General features: G+C 43.6%; 1 protein-coding gene across 1 annotated transcript; it reads right to left on the reverse strand.

Annotated features, from left to right (window-relative positions):
* Positions 1 to 691: 691 nt before the first annotated feature.
* Positions 692 to 14,695, reverse strand: LOC147708935 (uncharacterized). The gene is made up of 2 exons (XM_086925803.1): positions 13,468 to 14,695; positions 692 to 726 (listed from the first exon to the last, which is right to left on the reverse strand). The coding sequence occupies exons 1-2, from the start codon at positions 14,693 to 14,695 to the stop codon at positions 692 to 694; spliced, it is 1,263 nt and encodes a 420-aa protein (XP_086781929.1).
* Between the last annotated feature and the right edge of the window lie 7,424 nt (positions 14,696 to 22,119).

Raw genomic sequence — 22,119 nt, forward strand, 5'->3', positions numbered from 1 at the left:
AATCTGCCAAAACTTAGATTTGGTTTGTTTCAGCATCTCATTTCGCTTGTAAATTGCCCTTCTCTCTTCAACCATGTTTAAGAGAGATTTTTCTTCCATTCTCAACTTACATGTTAAATTGTTTCTGAAAGCATACTCATATGTAAGTTCATTAGTCACTATAAAAAATGCCCTCATCTGTTTAGCATGTTTCAGTTTATTTAGACTATTGTCAACTTTTAGATTTGCAAAAATCTCATCATAATTAGAGTAGTAATACTCTAATCGACCTGTCCGATAAAACAAACTAGCTATTACACTACAAGTGATGCCATAAGTAAGAGGAAGCATGTTGTAAGTAACCCCTTCCGAAACAGAAGCAGGTAATTTCACACAAATGTAACAATCTTTCACACCCATCACCCTAACATATTCAGATAATAATCTTGAAAAGGTATTACTAGAAAAATCACCAACAGATCTATCTTGGTGGATCTCTGGTTTGTGCTCAATGACTTTATTAGTTTTACCTACTACATCATGAATAACTTGTTTAGCCACAACTTTACTAGTCATATTAGCTTTGTACATTTCTTTGTCAATTCCAAAAGGAAAAATGACAGCTAAAATTAACCAAACCAAAATTATTAAGATCACACAAATAGAAGACATTTTGCAACATCTTCTTAAAATAGAGCATCTCGAATTGTTGTTAGTATAAGGCATCTTTTACTTTGAGACAAGAGCCTTTAAAAAAAAATCAAAAATTTAAAAATTACTAAATATACACCCCCCTTTTTTACTTTTTTTTTTTCTTAAATTAAAGAATCTTCTGACAGCTTTTCTTCGACCTTACGTCTTACATCAATATGTTTTTCCAGCTAACACAATTTCTTCAACCTTGTGTCACCTAACACAATTTCTTCGACCTTGTGTCACCTACAACCTTTCAACCTTATGTGAAAACAAAATCAATCATTATCGCTTGTGTCATCTAAATCTTCTTGGCTACTACTATTCACTTCCACTACTGGTGGGATTATAATATAAGTCCACTCAGGTGACTTATATTTTTGATTAGGCTTTAACACCCTCTTTTCTCTACTGCTAATCACTTCCATTTTCTTTCCTGCTTGATTTTTCTTATCTGAATCACTTTTCTGACTTGAGATCTCATTAACCTGTTCTTTTGATTTGTTCACTAATTTGAATTTCAGACTCTCATTCTCAATTGGCCAATTATCTCCTTTTCTTGCGAATTTCTTCTTTGGCTCAGTTAGATTGCATTCTACTCTCCAAGCTCTTTTTCTCGATCTTTTCACTTTGGATTCTCTATCACTTTCATCTGTTTCGCTGTCTGCGATATCAGCTCTAGATTCAGGTACTTGTTTACTGGGCAGCTTCACTCTGTTAGGAACATCATCCTTATAGCTGGTACTTGGTAATTCGTCTTCTTCTTCTTCTTCAATTATTTCCAATCCACCAGTTTCAGAATTTTCGTGCCTTCTACCAGAGCTTCCAATCTGCTTTTCAATACTCTCCTGATCTTGATTCACTTCTTGTCCAGACTCATTTTCTGCTTCTTTTTCTAGCAGATCTTCATCATTTTCAGAGTCTAGTATCACAATTTCTAAATCTTTTTCATTCAATGCCTCATTCGCATTTGAATCTCCCAGATGTCGACTTCCTTGTCGATCTTCAGGATCTGGATTTCTTTCAGGTTCTTCTTCAGAATCTGAATCAGTTGTTGAAACACCTTCTTCGTCAGGATTTTCAGGTGGTGTCACTCGAATGGTGTGACTAGCATGAATCCATCTCTTCAGACCTCTACACTTTACTGCATTTGTTGTGACAAGTATCACCTGTCTTGCCTTCTGCCACCTGGGTACTAGACAGTTTCTTCTCCGATGTACTTTTGTTCTTACCCAGTCTCCTGGTAACAAATCATGAGCTTGTTCTTTCTCCTTGGTTAATACTTCAGTTCCCACCTGATGGAACACAGAAGTCACCACGTCAGATAAGTTCTTGCAGTATTCCAATATGACGCTATCATTAATGTTTAATAATTTGTCAACTGGAACAAATGCTTGTCTCATGACTCTGCCCATGAGTATCTCATGTGGGCTTAGACCTGTTTTTCTATCTGGAGTACTTCTCAAAGACATCAAAACAAGTGGAAGTGCATCAGTCCACTTCATTCCTGTAGCTAAACACATTTTTGCCAGCCTGTTCTTTATTGTACCATTGACTTGCTCAACAACACCTGATGCTTCTGGTCTGTAAGCACAGTGTAGCTTTTGTTTTATATTCAATGCTTCACAAATCATTTGTAGCAATCTGTTTTCAAAATGTGTGCCACGATCAGTCTCAACCGTCACCGGAAATCCATACCTAGGTATGATTTCTCTTAAAAGCAATTTTGCCACAGTAGCTGAATCATTGTGACGAGTTGGGAACGCTTCTACCCATCTCGAAAACAGACAGAATATCACCAAAACGTATCTTAACTTGTTATGGGGTGGCATATCAATGAAATCCATTTGTAACCTGGTAAAAGGACCACCCTCCCGTCCTATGGTTCCCATGCTCACAACTGTTTTTCTGTTCGGATTGATCTGTTGACAGATCAAGCATCTCTGACAAAAAGATTCTGCAATTATCCTGAATTTTGGATTGTACCATGTCTGCCTAAACAACCTGATCATTGAATCTCTTCCTAAATGTCCTGGACCATGATACATTTGTGCCATGTCAGCAATCATGCAGTTTGGCATTACTGGCCTGTCATCTTTGTAAACCCAAATCTCATCTTCTTCTCGCTGTCTACAGCCTGCTTTTAACCATGTGCCTTTTTCCTCATCATCTGCCACATCTTGTAAATCTTTTACTGCTTGCCATGTCTCAACTACAGATGTTAGCATAAGTGAGTTCAAAACATGTTCATTGTCTTTTTCCCGATTAATGGACATGTTATTCTTTGCACAGAACTTAGCAATTTCATCAGCATATGCATTTCCTTTTGTCATGTAATCGTCTCCCTTTTTGTGAGCTGTACATTTTACTACAGCAATTTTCTCTGGTAGCTGAATACCATCGATCAGCCTTTTGAACAATTTTGCATTCCTGATAGGGGTTCCCGCAGAAGTTAAATAACCTCTTTGAGACCAGAGCTGGCCATAGTCATGGACTACGCCATACCCATACTGACTATCAGTCACTATGGTAATTTTGAACCCTTTTGCTCTTTCACATGCACGAATCAAAGCAATCAATTCTGCTACTTGAGCTGAACGAATTCCTTTGAGACAAGAAGCTTCAACTATGTCTGCAACTGTACAGACAGAGTATGCTGCACTCAGAATACCTTCATCTGTTCTTAAGCATGAACCATCAACAAAATAAACTAAATCTGATTAAGTTAATGGGACATCTTTAATATCCTGCCTAGGTTTGGTGCAATATTCTAAAACATCTAAGCATTCATGATCAATGTCATATGGCTGAGATACCCGCCACCCCCTCTCAACACAATCCCCAAAGAAGGGAAACCGGAAACAGTTCTTGAAGTTTTTGGAAGTGGGAGGGAGTGACCCTCCCGGCCGTATTTATTAAAACAAAAAATTAAAAACATTTAAACATTAATGTACAATTTCATACCACATTGCGATGTTTGGCTAACCTTAACAGATTCTCTAATACAGAGGTTCTCCTAGCCGAACTAACATCCTACAAAACATTTACTTGAAATATTGAAATTGTACATCCTAACGTTTAAGGGCCAACGGCAAGGTCGTAACCGGTGTCAAGATCCCTAACCAGACATACCCCCCCCACTTGGAGGGGCGACAGCACTGAGGCGTACTCAAGTGCAACTACTACCAATTTCCCTTGACTTGACGGGGGCACTTATCAACTCGACGCCAGTTAAAGGTCGTTCGAAGACTCGTGTGAGGTATCTAGAAGGTATCGTAGACCTCCCCCCAACCCCACACAACTTACCGCATCTGCCGTCGCAGATGTCACTGGCCCCGGGAAATTCCCCAGGAGGGGGCTGTAACCCCTCCTACACAGGAAGGGGCCTTGACCGCCTTTCCTCTTCTTTCGGCGACCCATCCTTAGAAGGGACCGCCTCCCCGTTGAGGGGCCAAAGGCCACCTCCCCCGAGCGCTCCCATCCGTGTTGGGTGACGCCCACTCATAGGGATCTTCCAATTAGTGCTCACCGATCATGACCTTACCGCCCGACCAAAAATAAATACGACAAATGATAACTAAACGAAACTACATTGGCCACTATGACCGAAAAAACCTGTTTATAAATGGACCTTACAACCGAAGTTCTTTAATCACAAACTTGTAAAATTAGACCAATCTTTATTACACATTCAATATCAACACAACACTACGATAACCTGAAAACGAAATAGAATCATTGATCAAATTTATTAAAACAACTAGCTGTCCTCAGGGGCTGGTGGGTGGGTCAAAATTGGCTCTTCGTTCCGTCTCGAGCTCACGTGCAGCGAGGGGGTGCAGCTTCAGAGCACAGGAACAAGAGGCTGTCTTCTGGTCTTGCGTCCCTTTTTATCCATCTTCAGGGCGGGCGTAAACCCGCCCCTGCCTGCCCCGAGGGCGTGGCCAGCCGCGTCAGTGTCTAGGCCAGCCCACTCTAGGGCGGGAAAAAGCGCGCCCCGGCTACGCCGCTTCGGGCATACCAGCCGAGACGCGCCTCCCGCCCAAAATGGCTTACCGGGGGGGTTCGAGGCACTCTGCCATACGTTCGGGGGGACCGAGTGGTCGCCCCTTTCCATATGGCTGAGATACCCGCCACCCCCTCTCAACACAATCCCCAAAGAAGGGAAACCGGAAACAGTTCTTGAAGTTTTTGGAAGTGGGAGGGAGTGACCCTCCCGGCCGTATTTATTAAAACAAAAAATTAAAAACATTTAAACATTAATGTACAATTTCATACCACATTGCGATGTTTGGCTAACCTTAACAGATTCTCTAATACAGAGGTTCTCCTAGCCGAACTAACATCCTACAAAACATTTACTTGAAATATTGAAATTGTACATCCTAACGTTTAAGGGCCAACGGCAAGGTCGTAACCGGTGTCAAGATCCCTAACCAGACATACCCCCCCCACTTGGAGGGGCGACAGCACTGAGGCGTACTCAAGTGCAACTACTACCAATTTCCCTTGACTTGACGGGGGCACTTATCAACTCGACGCCAGTTAAAGGTCGTTCGAAGACTCGTGTGAGGTATCTAGAAGGTATCGTAGACCTCCCCCCAACCCCACACAACTTACCGCATCTGCCGTCGCAGATGTCACTGGCCCCGGGAAATTCCCCAGGAGGGGGCTGTAACCCCTCCTACACAGGAAGGGGCCTTGACCGCCTTTCCTCTTCTTTCGGCGACCCATCCTTAGAAGGGACCGCCTCCCCGTTGAGGGGCCAAAGGCCACCTCCCCCGAGCGCTCCCATCCGTGTTGGGTGACGCCCACTCATAGGGATCTTCCAATTAGTGCTCACCGATCATGACCTTACCGCCACAGGCCGGATAGTTGACCGGCTATCCGGACCCCCCACACAACTCCTACCTAAAGGTCATGTTTCAACGATTTCAACCATGCTAAGAAGTCTCCTAAGAGTAACTCATTCCCCCCCCGCGACAAATGCACACCATCCCCCAAATACATACTGTCATCATTAATACAACTATGAGAAATAGAATGCAATGTCCTGGAACGGAACAACCTACTCACTTTATTGTTAAGCTTCCTAACAGACTGGTTCAAAGCAGGAATAGAGATCGCCCCCCGCCACACTTTTCGCGGAATCAAATGGGACCATGCAATCGTGCACCCCGGAACTCTCCTCGCCAACCAACTTACAGTGGAAAGCATTGCCTCCAGGAGTAGTCGTCTACCGATGGTGACCAAATCATTGCCCCCAACATGTACTATAACTATAGACGGCGGTGACCTTGTCCGCCCTAACAAACCCTCGAAAAATGTTTGAAACTGGTCAATACAGAGACCGCCCCTTCCGTAGAAGGACATCCTGTACCCGTATTCCCCAGCTACGTGAATCATGTCACCTGCTTCGAATACGTCTGCGGCACGCCTCACGTATGAGTGGCCTACGACCCACACCTCCTTTTTCACAGCCGGTGATGTCTGACCGCTGGCCCGGTGTAGGGTCGACTGCATAGTCCGCCCCGCCTCGTAAGCTTGCGTGACTGAAAACCAAACAAAAAACAAGAAGCGTGAGTACATTATTACAGCTTCACAACATGTGCAACCGCACGTATCTTTTATAACAATTGGAGGACCAACGCCCCACTCGTTTCACTTGCTCAACATTAAGACCCCTGGCTGTAGCTTCCGTAGCAGCCCCTATCCGAAAGGAATGGGTCCCAAATTCGCCCGGGTTCAAGCCCGCAGCGGCAATTGACATCGCAAGCACCCGCTGAAACTGAAATTTCGTCAGTGGGGTGGCGTCCGCGTGTCTTAACAAAGTCCCCCCCCATGATGCCACCCTTCGTGCTAGGTAATCCTCTAAACACTTTACCGGACATATGGAGGACCCAGGAATCCTGCGTATGATGACGCAGTCACCCATCCCATCTTGATCAGTCTTGGATTTTACAAAGGAGACAGTCATTGTTTCTCCCCTGATCTGAACGTGTTCCTGGCACAATCCCCCGGCCACATCCCGTTTGTTCCTTGCAACTAGTTCGCTTACCCGCATTGCTCCGTGAAATGCTAGCGTAAAGGCGGCTCGGAACAGCACCGCCTCAAACTGAGATGAACATGTGGCCGGGAGTGTAGCCAACAACTGGGACAATCTATCCAAACCTATCGGGCGCCTTTCATCTACTCTGCGACCCTCAAGGCGTTGCCACCCACGCAGCGCTTTCTGTACAACGAAAGACGCTGTTGGGTCCTGGATAGCGTGTGCTCTGGCAACAAAGGAAATGGCCGCACGATGCCTCTGGGCCGTAGCCACCGATTTCCCAGCCCTACGTAAGGACATCAGGAAATTCACTACCCCTTCCTCGTAACCCCAAAGTCGCTCTCTATCACTCCCCAAAAAGGCTAAATAGGCCCGAAACGCCCCTTCGTATGCCTTCCTCGTCCTTGGTGCTAGACTCTCTCCCACGAGGTGACGAAGTTCGGGGCACCGAGAGACCAGAGAGCTTCGGGAAAGGGTGCCGGCTCTGGGTCCGCTGAGGGGAGGAAACCCGAAAAAGCCTGCATTTGAAAACGAGACAGTGCGTCAGCCGCCTGATTCATCACCCCCGGCACATGCTTTGCTCTGAATAGCACGTTCAATTGCATACATAGTAAAACAATTTCCTTAAGCAGTCTTAAAATCAGTTTACAACGTGCTGCCTGACTATTGATGCACTCGACCACGGTCATATTGTCAGACCAAAATATGACAGAGTGATCCTTGAACCCATCGGGCCATGTTCTCAAGGCCACCAAGATGGGAAACAGTTCCAGGAAAGCAATATTACTCGTCAGACCATTCTCATGCCACCATGTCGGCCATCTTTGTGCCGACCATTTCGTGCCGAAGATGGCGCCAAAACCTACGCTTCCTGCTGAATCTGTCCATAGCCCCAGCTCTTCAGAAGACACGGCTGGTTCATTCCAGACGATTCTACCATTGAAGTCCGCCAGAAATGCTAACCAAATACGCATGTCCTGGCGGATCTCGGCCGATAGTCTCGTGCGATGATGGCACTCTTTAAGGCCGACCATCGCTTGGGCAATTGAACGGGAAAAGGGGCGGGCCATTGGTATTACTCTCAGGGCAAAATTCAACTGTCCCACCAACTGCTGTAATTGTTGCAGCGTAACTTTTGATGCATGTATACACATTTGCAGCGCAGCCCTGAACTTCAACACTTTCTCAGCTGGCAAACGGAAACACCCTTCAATGGAGTCCAACTCGATCCCCAGAAACTCGAGGCAAGTCGTAGGACCCACTGTTTTACCCGGCGCCAATGGCACAACAAACTGTTTCATTAACACACAAAATTCGGCCAAGGCCCGGCCACATGCAAGATCCCCGGCCGCCCCAAGAAACAGAAAATCATCAAGGTAGTGCATTACATCTTGGAAACCTGTTTTCTTTGTGAAGACCCATTGTAGAAAACTACTGAATTTCTCGAAATAAGCACAGGATATAGAGCACCCCATTGGCATACACCTATCCATGTAATAACAACCCTGAAACCTGAATCCCAGGAGACGCTGGTCGTCTGGGTGTACCGGGAGCAATCGGAACGCTGACTCGATATCTGACTTCGCCATCAGCGCCCCGGGCCCCAGGCGATTCAAAATGGCTACGGCCTCATCGAAGGATGCGTACCGCACCGAACACACTTCTGGATTGATTGCATCATTTACGGAAAGACCTCGCGGAGCTGATAAATTGTGAATCAGTCGGAACTCACCGGGGTCTTTCTTGGGGACTACCCCTAAGGGAGAACAAACAAAATTCTGGACCGGGGGTACACTAAACGGGCCGGCGACCCGACCTCGAGTCACCTCTTTTCGGATCTTATCCTGTACCACGGTCGTATGCTGCAGGACGGAAAGTTGATTTTTACACTTTTCTACACCCCGAAAGTCCCCTACCGGGATGCGGAAACCATACGAAAAACCGTTCCGCAGCACCCCAGCAGAAGTACGTTCCGGGTATTCACTGAGCCAAGGAATCATCGCCAGGGTATCAATCGGGGTAGGTAAAGGCGCCCCTCGGACTATATTAGACCTGTTTGGCACCTCCTCTCCCCCCATTATCACCCGTTCTGGCTCTGCACGAGGACTCAGGATGGGACGACCCACAACCACTACATTCATGTTTGAATTTACACGATCCCTGGGGTCTAGTACATTTACCCCTGTTGAAATTAAAGCAGAAACCCTTTTTCCCGGTACTGCCGGCAGGTTTCGAGTACTCGTCGGTACCCGTACCTGATCGAAAGGGCGTCCCCGCATATTGCCGGGAGGATTCGCCAACATTACTTCCCACCAACGGCATTTTTAACATCCCTGACTCCTTCATTTTATCCCAAGTCAAGGAATCATAACAATCCCAGGTTAAACTTTTATTATGCTCCTTTTCCTTTCTGAACAGATTATCGTAACAGAACCAATGATTACCCTGGTGCGATGTCGAGTACCCCATGATTCGTGATTGATAGATTGGGAACTCGGAAAGCAACTCAGGTCTACGTTCCCCCAAGATTGATGTAAAGATTCCCCAAGCATTGCCCCAATTGCCGATATTCTCATTCACTTTAAAGGCGGCCATTTTTGCGCGCCAAACACTCGGATGCATGAGATCCTTCTGACTCTTTACATGCTCTACCTCATAATGATCAACAAGCAGTGAGAAAATGTTCACATACTCCCCCGCCCAAATCTTTTCCTTAATTGCCAAAGGAACATGCTGCCCCAACCTTTCTCTCCGCGAGGGTGTTGACTCATCCCTCGCGATCGGCAATGGCCGCTTACCTGCACCTGACGCTGCCTCTGTGGTCGCAATCGTCCCTGGTGTCTTGTCCCCTACTGCAGCCGGCACGGGCACCTTGGCTGCTTCCCGTTTCTCACGCAATTGTTTCATCAGCGCCTGCGCATCGACAGCCGTGGCGCCCTCGTTACCTTTACCCAACCACGCTGCCAATTGTGCTGCCAACTCGGGCGGCATATCATCCTCGGACACGGGGGTGACCACAACGGGAATTGGATTCCCCTCCTCCGGCACGGGAGTTGGAGCCTCGAGCGGGGCACTGGGACCCGGGATGTCTTCACCCGCTGCCCCCCTCCTGGGCCTCTTGTTTTTCCCTCCCGGGGCTGCTCCCGCCAAAGGACGTTTTGGACCCCCTTCCTCATTCTTGTCCACCCGCTTCTTTAGCTCGGACATCTCCTTCATGAGAACACGAAGCATCTGGTCAGTAGTCATGCGCTTTCCCACCTTCTTCGGCATTCTCCAACAAAGTAACTGTAAAACAAACAAGAACGATTAAAACGCTCAAAATTGGCTCTTCGTTCCGTCTCGAGCTCACGTGCAGCGAGGGGGTGCAGCTTCAGAGCACAGGAACAAGAGGCTGTCTTCTGGTCTTGCGTCCCTTTTTATCCATCTTCAGGGCGGGCGTAAACCCGCCCCTGCCTGCCCCGAGGGCGTGGCCAGCCGCGTCAGTGTCTAGGCCAGCCCACTCTAGGGCGGGAAAAAGCGCGCCCCGGCTACGCCGCTTCGGGCATACCAGCCGAGACGCGCCTCCCGCCCAAAATGGCTTCCCGGGGGGATCGAGGCACTCTGCCATACGTTCGGGGGGACCGAGTGGTCGCCCCTTTCCATTTTCATTTCTGATTTCTGTTACAGTACCATCAGGCAGTAATGTGGAAGGATTTAAATTCACACATCTTGTAATTGAAACATTATCTGATCCCAGAATAACTTTTTCATATTTTGTCAATCTGTTGCTTGTTAAATGCTGTGTTTTGCTTCTGGTGAGGAGAATCTCAACTGAATGGGGTACATATACTTATACAGGAATCCCCATTGTTATCCCTTCACTTTGTTCCAAACTTACGCTTGTTGCAGCCACTGCTTTTAAGCAACCTGGTAATGCTTTTCCAACAGGATCAAGAACAGCTGAGAAATATGCTATTGGCTTTCTCAGTCTTCCATGTCTTTGAATGAAAACTGACAATGCACATCCTTCCCTTTCACTGCAATACAACTCAAATTCTTTTTCGTAGTCTGGCATTCCTAATGCTGGAGCTTCACAGAGATTTCTTTTTAGCTGTTCAAAGGCTTCTACCTCAGTTTCTGTTAGAGTAATCGGGTCTTTTATGTCTGCTTTTGTCAGTCTCTGCAATGGCTTTGCAATTACTGAAAATCCACTAATCCATTGACGACAATAACCTACCATTCCTAAAAACATTCTGACCTGTCTCTGTGTTTTTGGAGGTTGCATTGCTTGAATCATTTTTATTCTTTCAATCGTCACTTGTCTGATTCCTTTTGCAATTCTGTGACCAAGATATTTTACTTCTTGTTTACAAAACTGTAATTTTGCAGGAGACACTTTATGTCCCTCATCTGCCAAATGATTCAAAAGAGTAATGGTATCTGTCACACAGTTGTCTCGTGTTTTTGCAGCCACAAGGAGACCATCAATATACTGCACTAATGTTGATTTTCCAGGTAAATCTAGATTTTCCAAGGATTTCTTTAGCAACTGATTAAAAAAAGATGGACTCTCTGTATACCCTTTAGGGATACAACACCATGCTAGAATACGCTCTTGGAACGTGAACGCAAAGATTTGTTGGCTTTCTGGATGCAATGGAACAGTAAAGAATGCATTACAAAGGTCTATGACTGTATACCATTCTGAATCATGCGGAATCTGATATAGAATTACAGCTGGGTTTGGTACAACTGGGCAACATGGAACAACTAATTTGATTAACCTTTCTCAGGTCTTGAACAATCCTGAAAGTTCAGTTTGGCTTTTTAATTCCCATAATCGGTGAATTACATGGACTGCTCTCAATTTCTTTTAAAACACCTTGTTTTATAAATTTTTCAATTACAGGTATGACACCTTCAATAACTTCTGCTTTCATTTTATACTGAGGAATGTTTGGATAATCTGCTCCTTGTTTTACTGTTATTTTTACTGGGTCTACATGTTTCATCAAACCCATTTCGTCTCCAGATAAATCCCAAATCTTAGCATTGACTGTCTCTTTTAATTCTTCAGGTAAATCATTTTTGTCAAAAGCAGGAAATAATTTACTTTCTTCTGCTTCAACCATTAACATTGTTAATGTATAAAGGCCATCTTCTTCTTGAGTTTGTAGCTCAATACCATCCGGTGAGCAATATATTTTACAGTTCATCTTGCAAAGGATGTCCCTTCCTAACAAATTTACAGGACTGCTGTTACAGACTACAAATCTATGTTTGTCTTTAAATTTACCAATTTCAACTTTAACTGGTTCTGTTAAATCTGTTTTAATCTGTTGATTAGCTACGCCAACTACTTGGATTGTATCCCCAGAGAGAGGTAGGTTTTCTATTTCCACTGATCTAACAGTAGAATGGGTAGCACCTGTGTCCACTAGAAAAGTGATTTCTACATCATTCACTTTACCATTTACAAATGGACCAGACTAATCTACCTCAAGAGTGGCTCCAAGCACACACTCTTCCTCCTCTCTCAGGCACCGTCATAAGTAATCCTCAGAATAACTCCCTTCATTTTCTTTCAACCAATATTGTTGAGAAACATTCAACACATTCACTTTTGGTGATCTGTTTATCTGTTCACCTCCGCAGAATCCTGTATCTGTACTGTATCTCTGCACATTTACACAGTTTGGAAGTGGCGGTTGTGGAATCTGACTTTGCTGATTCACTACCTGTCGCTGTAGCTGTTGCTGCTGATTTATCTCATTTAACTGTCGTTGTAGCTGTTGCTGCTGATTTATCTCATTCTGCATCTGTGGATTTAATGATGCATTTTTAAAATTTCTGGGCGGATTCTTACATTCGCGCTTCCAGTGTCCAATTTCACCGCAATTAAAACATGGGAGTTTCTGCTTTAACTCTTCAATAATACCCATCAATTTTGGCTTATTATAATTACCTTTAAATTTCCCTTGATTCTGGTGAACATTTTTATTTTCCAAAGTTGCAATTTGTTGTTCAGCCACTTTTACCTGTGCCCACAAAGCTTTTTCTTTTAGCTTCTTTTGTTTAGCATCTATCTCATCACTGCAGTATTTTGCTTTTCTCAAAATGTCATCAACTGAAAGTGATTGCCAACCAACTATTCCTGATCTAATCATTTCACCAATTTCAGTCTTAAGCCATAAACAAATCTGTATATGAAATGGCTCATATCCTTTTCACTCAATTTCTGGTAACCACTGTATTGTTTAAATACCAGCAGTAATCTTTCATCGAATGAATGTACTGATTCTTTTGGCTCTTGATTTGTTCTGTCTATTTTAAACCAATCTACTTCTTTTGGGGGAATCTTGTTTTTCAGCCACACAATTACCTTATCATACAGATGTATTACATCAGCTGAAGGTGCACCTGTTACTTTATCTCGTGCAGGTTCTTCTTTGGGCCAATCTATAGAAATGTTACATTCTGTCCAAAGATCCGATGGAACAACAATGTCAAAGAATCCATCAAGATCAATCCACAGAACTTTTGAAACCTTAACAAATCTGTCTACCTGGCGATACCATTCCACAGGTTTTTCTCTCAGTCGAGGAAAATTATTTGTAAACAGTAAAATGTCCTGTCTTGTCCATGGAACATGCACATACCCTCCGCCAGCTATTTCTCTCATAGGAAACTCAGTTGCTATTTCTCCTCTTTCTCTTCTGTCTTCCTCTCTTTTTTTGTCCATTTCACTCTCCATTTGCTTAATTCACCTAATCTTTTTAGAAACACTATTAATTCTTTTATATGAATTATTCTTCCTGTGGTGTTCATATTTTCGATATCTTTTTCAGAGAAATCCACTCTGTAATGTTTCTGCAAATTTTTCTGTCTACTCAAATCTATTTCCAATTCAGCAGCCATTTCCTCTAATTGATCATACTTGGTTTTCGTTTTCCATTGTATGCTTTTACAAATAAACAATAATTCATCATCCTGATATAGCTTTAAACTGTCAGGTCCAATTGTGCCAATAATCAATTCCTCCAAATCCGCTTTCAACTTTGCAACATCAAGTAATTTAAATTCTGGGGTCTGTGGAGTCTGTGTTAAATCTATTTTATTTATGCTCTTTTCTGGAGTTCCAGAATCAGATCCTGCAACAGATGGAGTTTGATCATTTGACAAACTTTGATTAAAAGTTAAATCGAGCATCATTGTTTTCTCTCGGTGAATTTCTGTTAAATCTGAATAAAAATTTTCAGCCACTTTCTGAATTTTTGCATTTAATGGAACAGTCAGAGCTGAATGTCTAATTTCCCTTTGATCAAAGACTGGAAGAACAGGTCCAATTGTTACTGGTACTGTTACTGCGTCCATGCTTTTAGTTAACTGCTGTATTAATTCATCTTTTGATCGGAAATATTCTGAGGCATTTGGTATATCCTCACATCTTTCTGTTCTCATTACATTTTTTGGGATTCCATTTCTCTGAACTGGAGTTTCAGCATAATTTCTATTTTCTCCAGATGTACTAGAATTATTTCTTGTTTCTACTCTCTCAGGAATTTTTGCATTATTCTGATTTAATCTAGGTGGAGTCTCATCATTAATTTCCCTAGGAGGAGCACTTGGAGAAGTTCCTGGAGGAATTCTCGGGGAAGACCATGAACAAACTGGTTGATAAGGTGGCGGTTTCGATTTTGTGATATAAATCTCTTCTAAAACCGCATCTTCTAATTCACTATCTTCACCAATATTATTTTTCTTTTCAGCACTCTTTTCACCAGTTACCTCACCAAATCTCGCTGGGTACAAACCATCACACACATCTGCACGTCTCCAACGACGCATTCTATCCTCATGAGTTTCTCTATTAATGTCTAATCTAGTGCCTCTTGTTACACCTCTGTTTTTTCGTTCTAATTCAAACATCTCGTCCTCCCATTCAGCTAAAGCCTCAAATTGTGTAGGTCTAGGTTTTGGTACAAGAGTCATCATTTTTTCTCTCAAGTTTTTCAACACCTTAATGTTAAATGACCCATCTTCCGGCCATGCCAACACACCATCATTTTTGGTATATTCCATTCAATTCTCCATCCAAAGGCAAGTATGATAACCATATTCACCTAACATATAAGCTGCAGGTGTTTTGTACTTATGAAGTAATCTTCCACCTGGCGTTTCAATTTTCTTGTCATTTTTAAATATATTTTTCAATTTCTGAAACCATGAAAGCTTCTTTTCCTCTTTCATGTAATAATAATCCATGTTTTTAAACAACTCCGCTTATTTTGGAAAAGATCGTAAGTATTTCCTTGTTGTTCCGCTATTCTAGCCAATCCGTGCGCAAAACTCACCACCAAGCCAATCGGATTAAGCCACGTCACTATTCTGCTCAGCCAATAGAATTACTGTATTTTAGAATGAACCAATCAGCTGCAAGCCTGCCTTGTCACATGAGCCAATCGGTGCGCGAATACTGTGACGTATGTTAGCCAATCACAGCGCGACACTAATGACGTATACTTCCGCTGCAGCTTCTCTGTCCTCGCTCTGCTCTGACACTGACACCTCCTTTACAAAATATTTTCACAGCGCCATATTTTACAAAACTTTCAATGGAATTCAGTTAGTAACTCCACAAAAACAAACCATTTGTCTGTTTCACTAAAATAAAGCCATAGCTTTCTCAATCATTCAAGTATTCTTTCGTATGAAATAGACGACGCTATTTTCACAGAATTTTTAAATTCGTTGATAAAATAAGTAGCCTTACCCTACCCTTCTAACACACACAATCATACGGAAAGAATCCCTAATCATTCATACATGAAATTTCGGTAGGACTTTAACCCACCAATAAAATCCTCACTCGCCAGTAAGAATAGACAACGCTTCCTTACCCTTCACTCAAGCTTAGATAAATTCTACTACTCTTTTCACAATGAGTTTTAAAACAGGACAGGTGTCCCTATACTCAAAAGCTACGATTTCATAGACAATCCTCACTATACATTCTACCTTACACACCTAAAATCCCTAAACTTGTGCTGTACGTCCCCAACACTTGTGATATACGACAATACCACTATTTTGAAACAGAACAAATGCACTGTGCAACTTCACCTGTTACCTGTTACACTATTCTTAACTTTGCCGGCATACCAAGAATTTTCGCACTGCTGGAAAAAACCTTTCGACTACATATAACAACTGAACAAACATAACATGTTTTAGACATCAATCCTATGTATTTACCATGTAGCATGTCAGTTACCATAGTAACCGTAACTCTGCTACCAAGTAATTGATGCAGCGCTCCTAATGAAAAACTGTCTCACCAACGCTACCTATCTCCACAATACTCACCATTAATCATGAATCACTTACCAAGGCCCATAAACCAACGAGGCAATTTTTGAGCGACTGAATCATGTGACCTAATTATTCAGAACTATTCACAAACTATTTACATAATTATATACAACTGCAGTTTATCATTTCTTATCATGAATTTAAACATATAACATTTAACTAAGTCACTAAGGCGAATGGATCAACTGATGGTACCTAGACCATGAATAAACAAGAGTGTGATGTGATCTTACAGTGGATTTGATGAAATGTGAGGTTTCTTTGGCACATGTTTACCACTTATGTGTTATCTTCGGTCTCTGGTATTAGCTTGTCTGCAGTTGTGGGTTTGCCACATGGCAGGGGTATTGTGGGTGGGGGCCATGCATGTGCTCTCATCCATGGAGCAAATGTGGTGTTGGTGTAATATTTCCCTTTGGATGGGATCCAGGTATTGAGGTGGAGGTGTGGGTATAGGGGTCCAGTTGTCAGCGTTTCATTATTGAGGTGGAGGTGTGGGTATAGGGGTCCAGTTGTCAGCGTTTCGTTAATTTTTTAGGGGGCGTTGATGCATTTCTGGTGCTCTCTTTAAAATAACCTTTTCTCGTTGTTTAAATGTCAAGCATAAAGATGCACAACACTGTTTTTCAGTGTTTACTTTTCATGTTTGTATTGGATGTGTAGCACCAAACACACAGGTATGGGAGAAACAAAAGGAGCTGGAGCAGAGGGTGAGATGGGGTGGAAGGGGGGGGGGGTGGTTAGAGGGGTGTGGGGGGGTAGCATACAAGTGTCAGGGTGAATGGACGAATCTGGAAAAGGTCAAATCCTTCTTGAAACCCTCCAAACTTAACTCAGTATTGTGTTGTGCAGAAAGAGCTTGTGCAGCCTTAATTAAATAGGTGAGTAGAGCTCTTCCCATGGAAACTGTCAGCTGCAGGTTACACAGTCCAGTCCCACTGATTGAGGTCAGGAAGTCTAGTGCCTGCTTGGGTGGTCTGTAGATAACAAGCAGGTAATTTATTCTAATGCTAGTAAGATCGCTTGGTTGTTTTATATACCTGCTGAACATGTATATGGGGGAGTCTGGTTGAAATCACATTACGAAAATTGCTTTACCTTTCAAAAGTGTACAATTCTAGGTACATGGAAATACAACATCTCATCCGCAACCACATGATGACAGAGGCTACCACCACTCTTTTCAGCACAGGGAGTGAGAGAAGCAAACCTTTAAAATGTGAAGGACACTGGGAACCCGCAGGTTTAGAGAGCCATCAGGTCTCAATTACTGCCGGGGCATCAGTTTTTACAGTGGGGGTAGTGCCATCGTACAGCACCCCCAGGTGTTCTAAGCAAACCCCTGAATCACTGCGACAGAACAGCTGTAGTGAACACGCCAACATTCACAACCCCTTCTATTTCATTATTCAAAACATTAGAGTGCAATCAATAACTTTAAAACTTATTGCGGATGGAAGTAAAAGGTAATGAACACAGGGATGTAAGTAATGAACACAGGGATATTGACACAGAATGTAAGTGACAGGCGATGAACACACCCTCTGGGTGCAAGAAGTGGGGACACAAGAGAGTTGCGGGTGTAAGAGATGGAGACCCGAGAGAGGCGCTAGACAGAAGTCCCGGGCACCTTTGAGGGCCATTTGTTGTACTACCACTAATAGACCTGGGGTCACTCCGCCTTCAGACGTATATAGGAAATACACTGCATTAAGAAAAAGCCTTCTGCAGTGAAACCACGGCTATAAAGAGTCCAGTTCCCACACTTAATTGTGTCAAATTCTCAGTAGAAAAATACCATAATGGGCGGCATCATAGTAAATTATATTACATGACACCTCACCCTTAGTGTCATTAAATAAAAGCACAGCACAGCCCCTTAATCTGCTATCATCCCTTAAATAACAGAATAAGGGCTGTAATTCGCAGTTAGAGTAGTTAGTTTTACTTGGTGTCTCAGAATTGTGTATACAGCGCCCCTCAGGTTAAGGTCAGTAAATGTATTGATCTAGCCCACTTTGCTCATCCATTACTAATAATGCTGAGATCGCTCTGCGCTCTTGATAACCAATGCCTTAATTAATCAAATTCCTGATGATGTTTAAAGTCACTCAGTTTGTGATAACACCCAGTTGGTGTATTATTAATGGCACCAAGACACTGCCACAGCTCTTCTATTAATAACAGCCACCGTATTACAGCCGTACAGTCCACACACTGCCCCATTAATATCATTGACACTATCTCTGTTCTGAATTCTTCCCAGACTCACTCTGCTGTAGGTAGCCGTAGACCCATGGTGTTCTTCATAGCCCTTGCACTTGCTCCAGTATATGTTGTGCCTAGACCTGCTGCTATAGATAGCATCTACATCTGTTCTGTTCAGGGTCACACCTTATTGTGCCCTTAACATTCCTACATCCGTTCTGCTATAGATAGCGCCTAGACCCAATTTGGTGTGAATATAACCTACTCTTGCTGTGCTACGAATTATCGCCTATACCGCTGCTCTAGATAGCATCTACACTTCCTCTGGGCCCTACCTTAATGCTTCCTTAACCTCTTCACTGCGGCGGTTATTCCGCCGCCGTGCTAGACAGTCCAATCGCGGGCGTGGTGATGACGGCTCCCTTGCCGTCATAAGCACACGCCCACAGTGACTCATGATGGCCGGGAGCCATCATGAGCATGGAAGAGGTTAATATTCCTGTTCTCTCTCTGCCACAGATAGCACCTAGATCCACTTTGCTCTGCATAGGACCCTCGTCTGATCTGCTCGGGGTTGTAACTTGCTGTGCTCTGGATATTCATGTTATTGCTCTGTGAGAGATGACGCCCACACACTGTGCTTAAGACAGCACCAATGTATAGAAGACTTTGGGGAGGGGGGAGGGGTTCTTTCTCCCAAGTATGAGGGGTGGAGATGTCCTTTCATAGGAGGGATACATCCTCCCAGATTATATTATACACACACAAAGTATCCCACCTAATATTTCAACGCAGTGTTGTATGCTATTGTTGTCAGGTGGAACTCTGCCTGTCTAGAGGCGGGGAAGGAAAGGATTCATTTTCTTTAAATAACCCTCACACACTCTAGTAGTGTTATGCTTCATCATCGGGTTCGCTCTAAAGGTCAGGGTGGGCTCGACAATGCTCCAGGGAGCACTTGAAAGAAAAAGACCAGGGGCATAAAGATTAAACATCCGCTGGCTTACTCCAAGGTATACCTTTATTAGTGGAGTCGTCGGGGATGTTAAAAAGAATATAAGGAGGGTATTAGGATTTAATGGTCCTCTTACCCTATACCAACATGTTTCAGCCCTACTCTACGGCCCAGAAAGGTCTGGGGCTTTCATCAGGGTGATTTAGAATCACCTCCCTGGTGTGTGTGTGCTATCTCGTTCCTACACAGCCGATGCATGTAACTGACTGCATCTAGGGGCAAAGTGTATACTTGCCCTTCTTGTTACTTTTTTCTTTTTGAGTCCAACCTGTAATCAAAAAGGCCATATCAATACTTGTATTTGTAGTATTTTTTCATGCGTTATAATGAATCCCAATGTGAGATTTTATATCAAAGCATACATCGCCTAGTGCATGTTCACGATGAGGTTAAGTAAACCACTAGGTCATCATCAATAGAGTGCCTGACCGTGAGCCTTTCTCACCAGGACACCTGTAGCAATAGATATGTTTTGAGTACCCACTAATTCAGTGAGAGTCATTAGTGTATCACTCATATATCATATCATCTTAAGCATAATAGCCACAACAGTGAATGTCTTTTCATGATACAGACATCCAATTCCAGTTAGAGAGCAGAAGAATCCCTCATAAGTCGCAACATACCTCTTGTGTGAGGTATGTTTAAATATTGATAAAAATTCATGAACGTTACTCATGCCGTGGTAGCACACATGCACATATATTCTGCACTTACTCGTTGGTATTGACCTTATCGTCGTCTCTCGGGAGAGAGTGGAGACGAGGGTCACCCTGTAGTCACACTCTTTGTGTTTCCAATGGAGTTTAGTAGAAGGGAAACAAACCAAAAGTGATGCCCAGTTAATGCATTCACTTCATGTGACAAACAACACATACTCGTACCAATGCGCATACACACACAGACAGTGAACGACAACATGACATTTATTGCAAGGGCCTGAGGTATTATGGAATGTCTTCCAGAGCTACAGTCTAGTGTCAACGGAACTACCAAACCACATGGATTCATGGGAATTGGAGTCTTATTAACTTCACGTGGGCGCCGTCATCGGTGGTGCTGCCGATGCGGGGGAAAAAATGCGTTGGATGGAACTGGAAGACAGGCTTCTGACACTCCGTCTCACCCATTATATTAGTATAACAAGCATTTACAATGCAACGGTTTCGCCTTTGTAAAAGTTAGAGCTATTGGCATTGTAAATAACACATTTTTTATTTATGTGTTGGTTTTGAAAACAGATAAATAAATGGCATTGTCATTTACAATGCCAATAGCTTAATCATATCCACCACTCAAATTACGTTCATATTCTCACTATACTAATTCACCACTAATCCTTTATGGGCTCTGAAGCAATGTGCTACTTGCCGAAAAAAGCGCTTTGACGCCTCGTATGGGGTAGTAACTGCTATATAAATGCAATTACAATACAATACAATACAATATCTACAGCTTTCTTCCTTTTCCTTGACCCCTTTCTTGCAAACTTGGATGTTTTCATTGCTCAGAAGAGCTCCATTCGTGGTATGGACCTCTTGACTGCTTGTATCCGCTTAGCCTAGTCCCAACTATTCACCTGTTCCTTTATTTGACAGCAGCGCTCTACGACGCTGTGCTCCCACACACCTCCCACAAATAGGCACACCACCTTCCAAACACATACAGCCGAAATGTTTCCATTGCCACAACCAAGTTAGTGCTCACCTGTGCCATCTCCCCTCGTGATGCAGCGTTCTCTGCGATAGTCCAGCACCAATGCTTATAAAATTGTACAATGTCACTTGATTTTAGTTTCCCTGGTAATCACCTAGCCTTACTCGAGGTTCAAACAGTAAACTCTGTTTTGTTGCTACCATATTCTAATAGTTTTTTGTGTGAATATATATATATATGGCCAACTATTCGCATTTACTGTTCAGCAACTCAATGCCTATTTGGGCCTGGTTGACGCTAGGAAAACAAAACTGCAAAAAATAACTAAATTAAAAAGAATAGGGATGGTCTGGGCAAGGGTTCTTACAAGTGTGGGGGGAGGGGGTGTAGAAAGGATGAAAGTATTGAATGGCGGCTTCCATTAAGGTGGGGGGTTGGTGTCTCAAAAGTGAACCAAGGTGGTGGGGCGGAGGTTTCAGTGTGTCAGTGGTAAGAAGGCACTGCACTTGGGGGCATATTTACAAGCCCTCATTGCCACCAGAGAGTCACTTTATGTGAGGCTCTGGTGGCGCAGCGCCATTTTCCATATTTGCAAGGTGGCGCTAAGCCACCTTGTGTGGCTGAATGCCACCTTGTAAATAAGCCCCTTTCTGCCGCAGTCCGCTGCATCAAAGGGGTGTGCAGTGGGTTTTGCTTTGGGCGTTCCACAGCAACACCCATTGCTTTTTGATCCTGCCCCTGATTTCCAAGGCTGAGATAGCGCCAAAAACGAATGCCATGGAATACCAGGCATTAGAATGGCGATACGAAGAGAAATGCGCTGCATTCTGCAGTACATATAGAAAGTGCAAAATTGCCATTATTGATTGTTGATGTGCAGGAAGGAGTCCCTTCCTGCACATAACCAATCAACCCTACAGGGCAGGCACACTTGAAACATGGTGGCACGGTGCCTGAGCTGACACTAGCCAGTTTTGTTAGCGCTAAGGGAAACACCGGGGTGCACCGTATACTTGTGAATACAGTACATCCCTGCGTTTTGAAAATGTCAGAGCGCGGCGCTACCGAATTTGGCGCAGCGACGCATTCCGAAGTTTTATTGTAAATATGCCCCTTGGTTTTGGAAAAGGGGACCACACTTATTATGGGGCAACAGACGTCCCTTTAG

Source organism: Lissotriton vulgaris, chromosome 6, assembly GCF_964263255.1.
Source record: "Lissotriton vulgaris chromosome 6, aLisVul1.2, whole genome shotgun sequence".
Classification (NCBI taxonomy): domain Eukaryota; kingdom Metazoa; phylum Chordata; class Amphibia; order Caudata; family Salamandridae; genus Lissotriton; species Lissotriton vulgaris.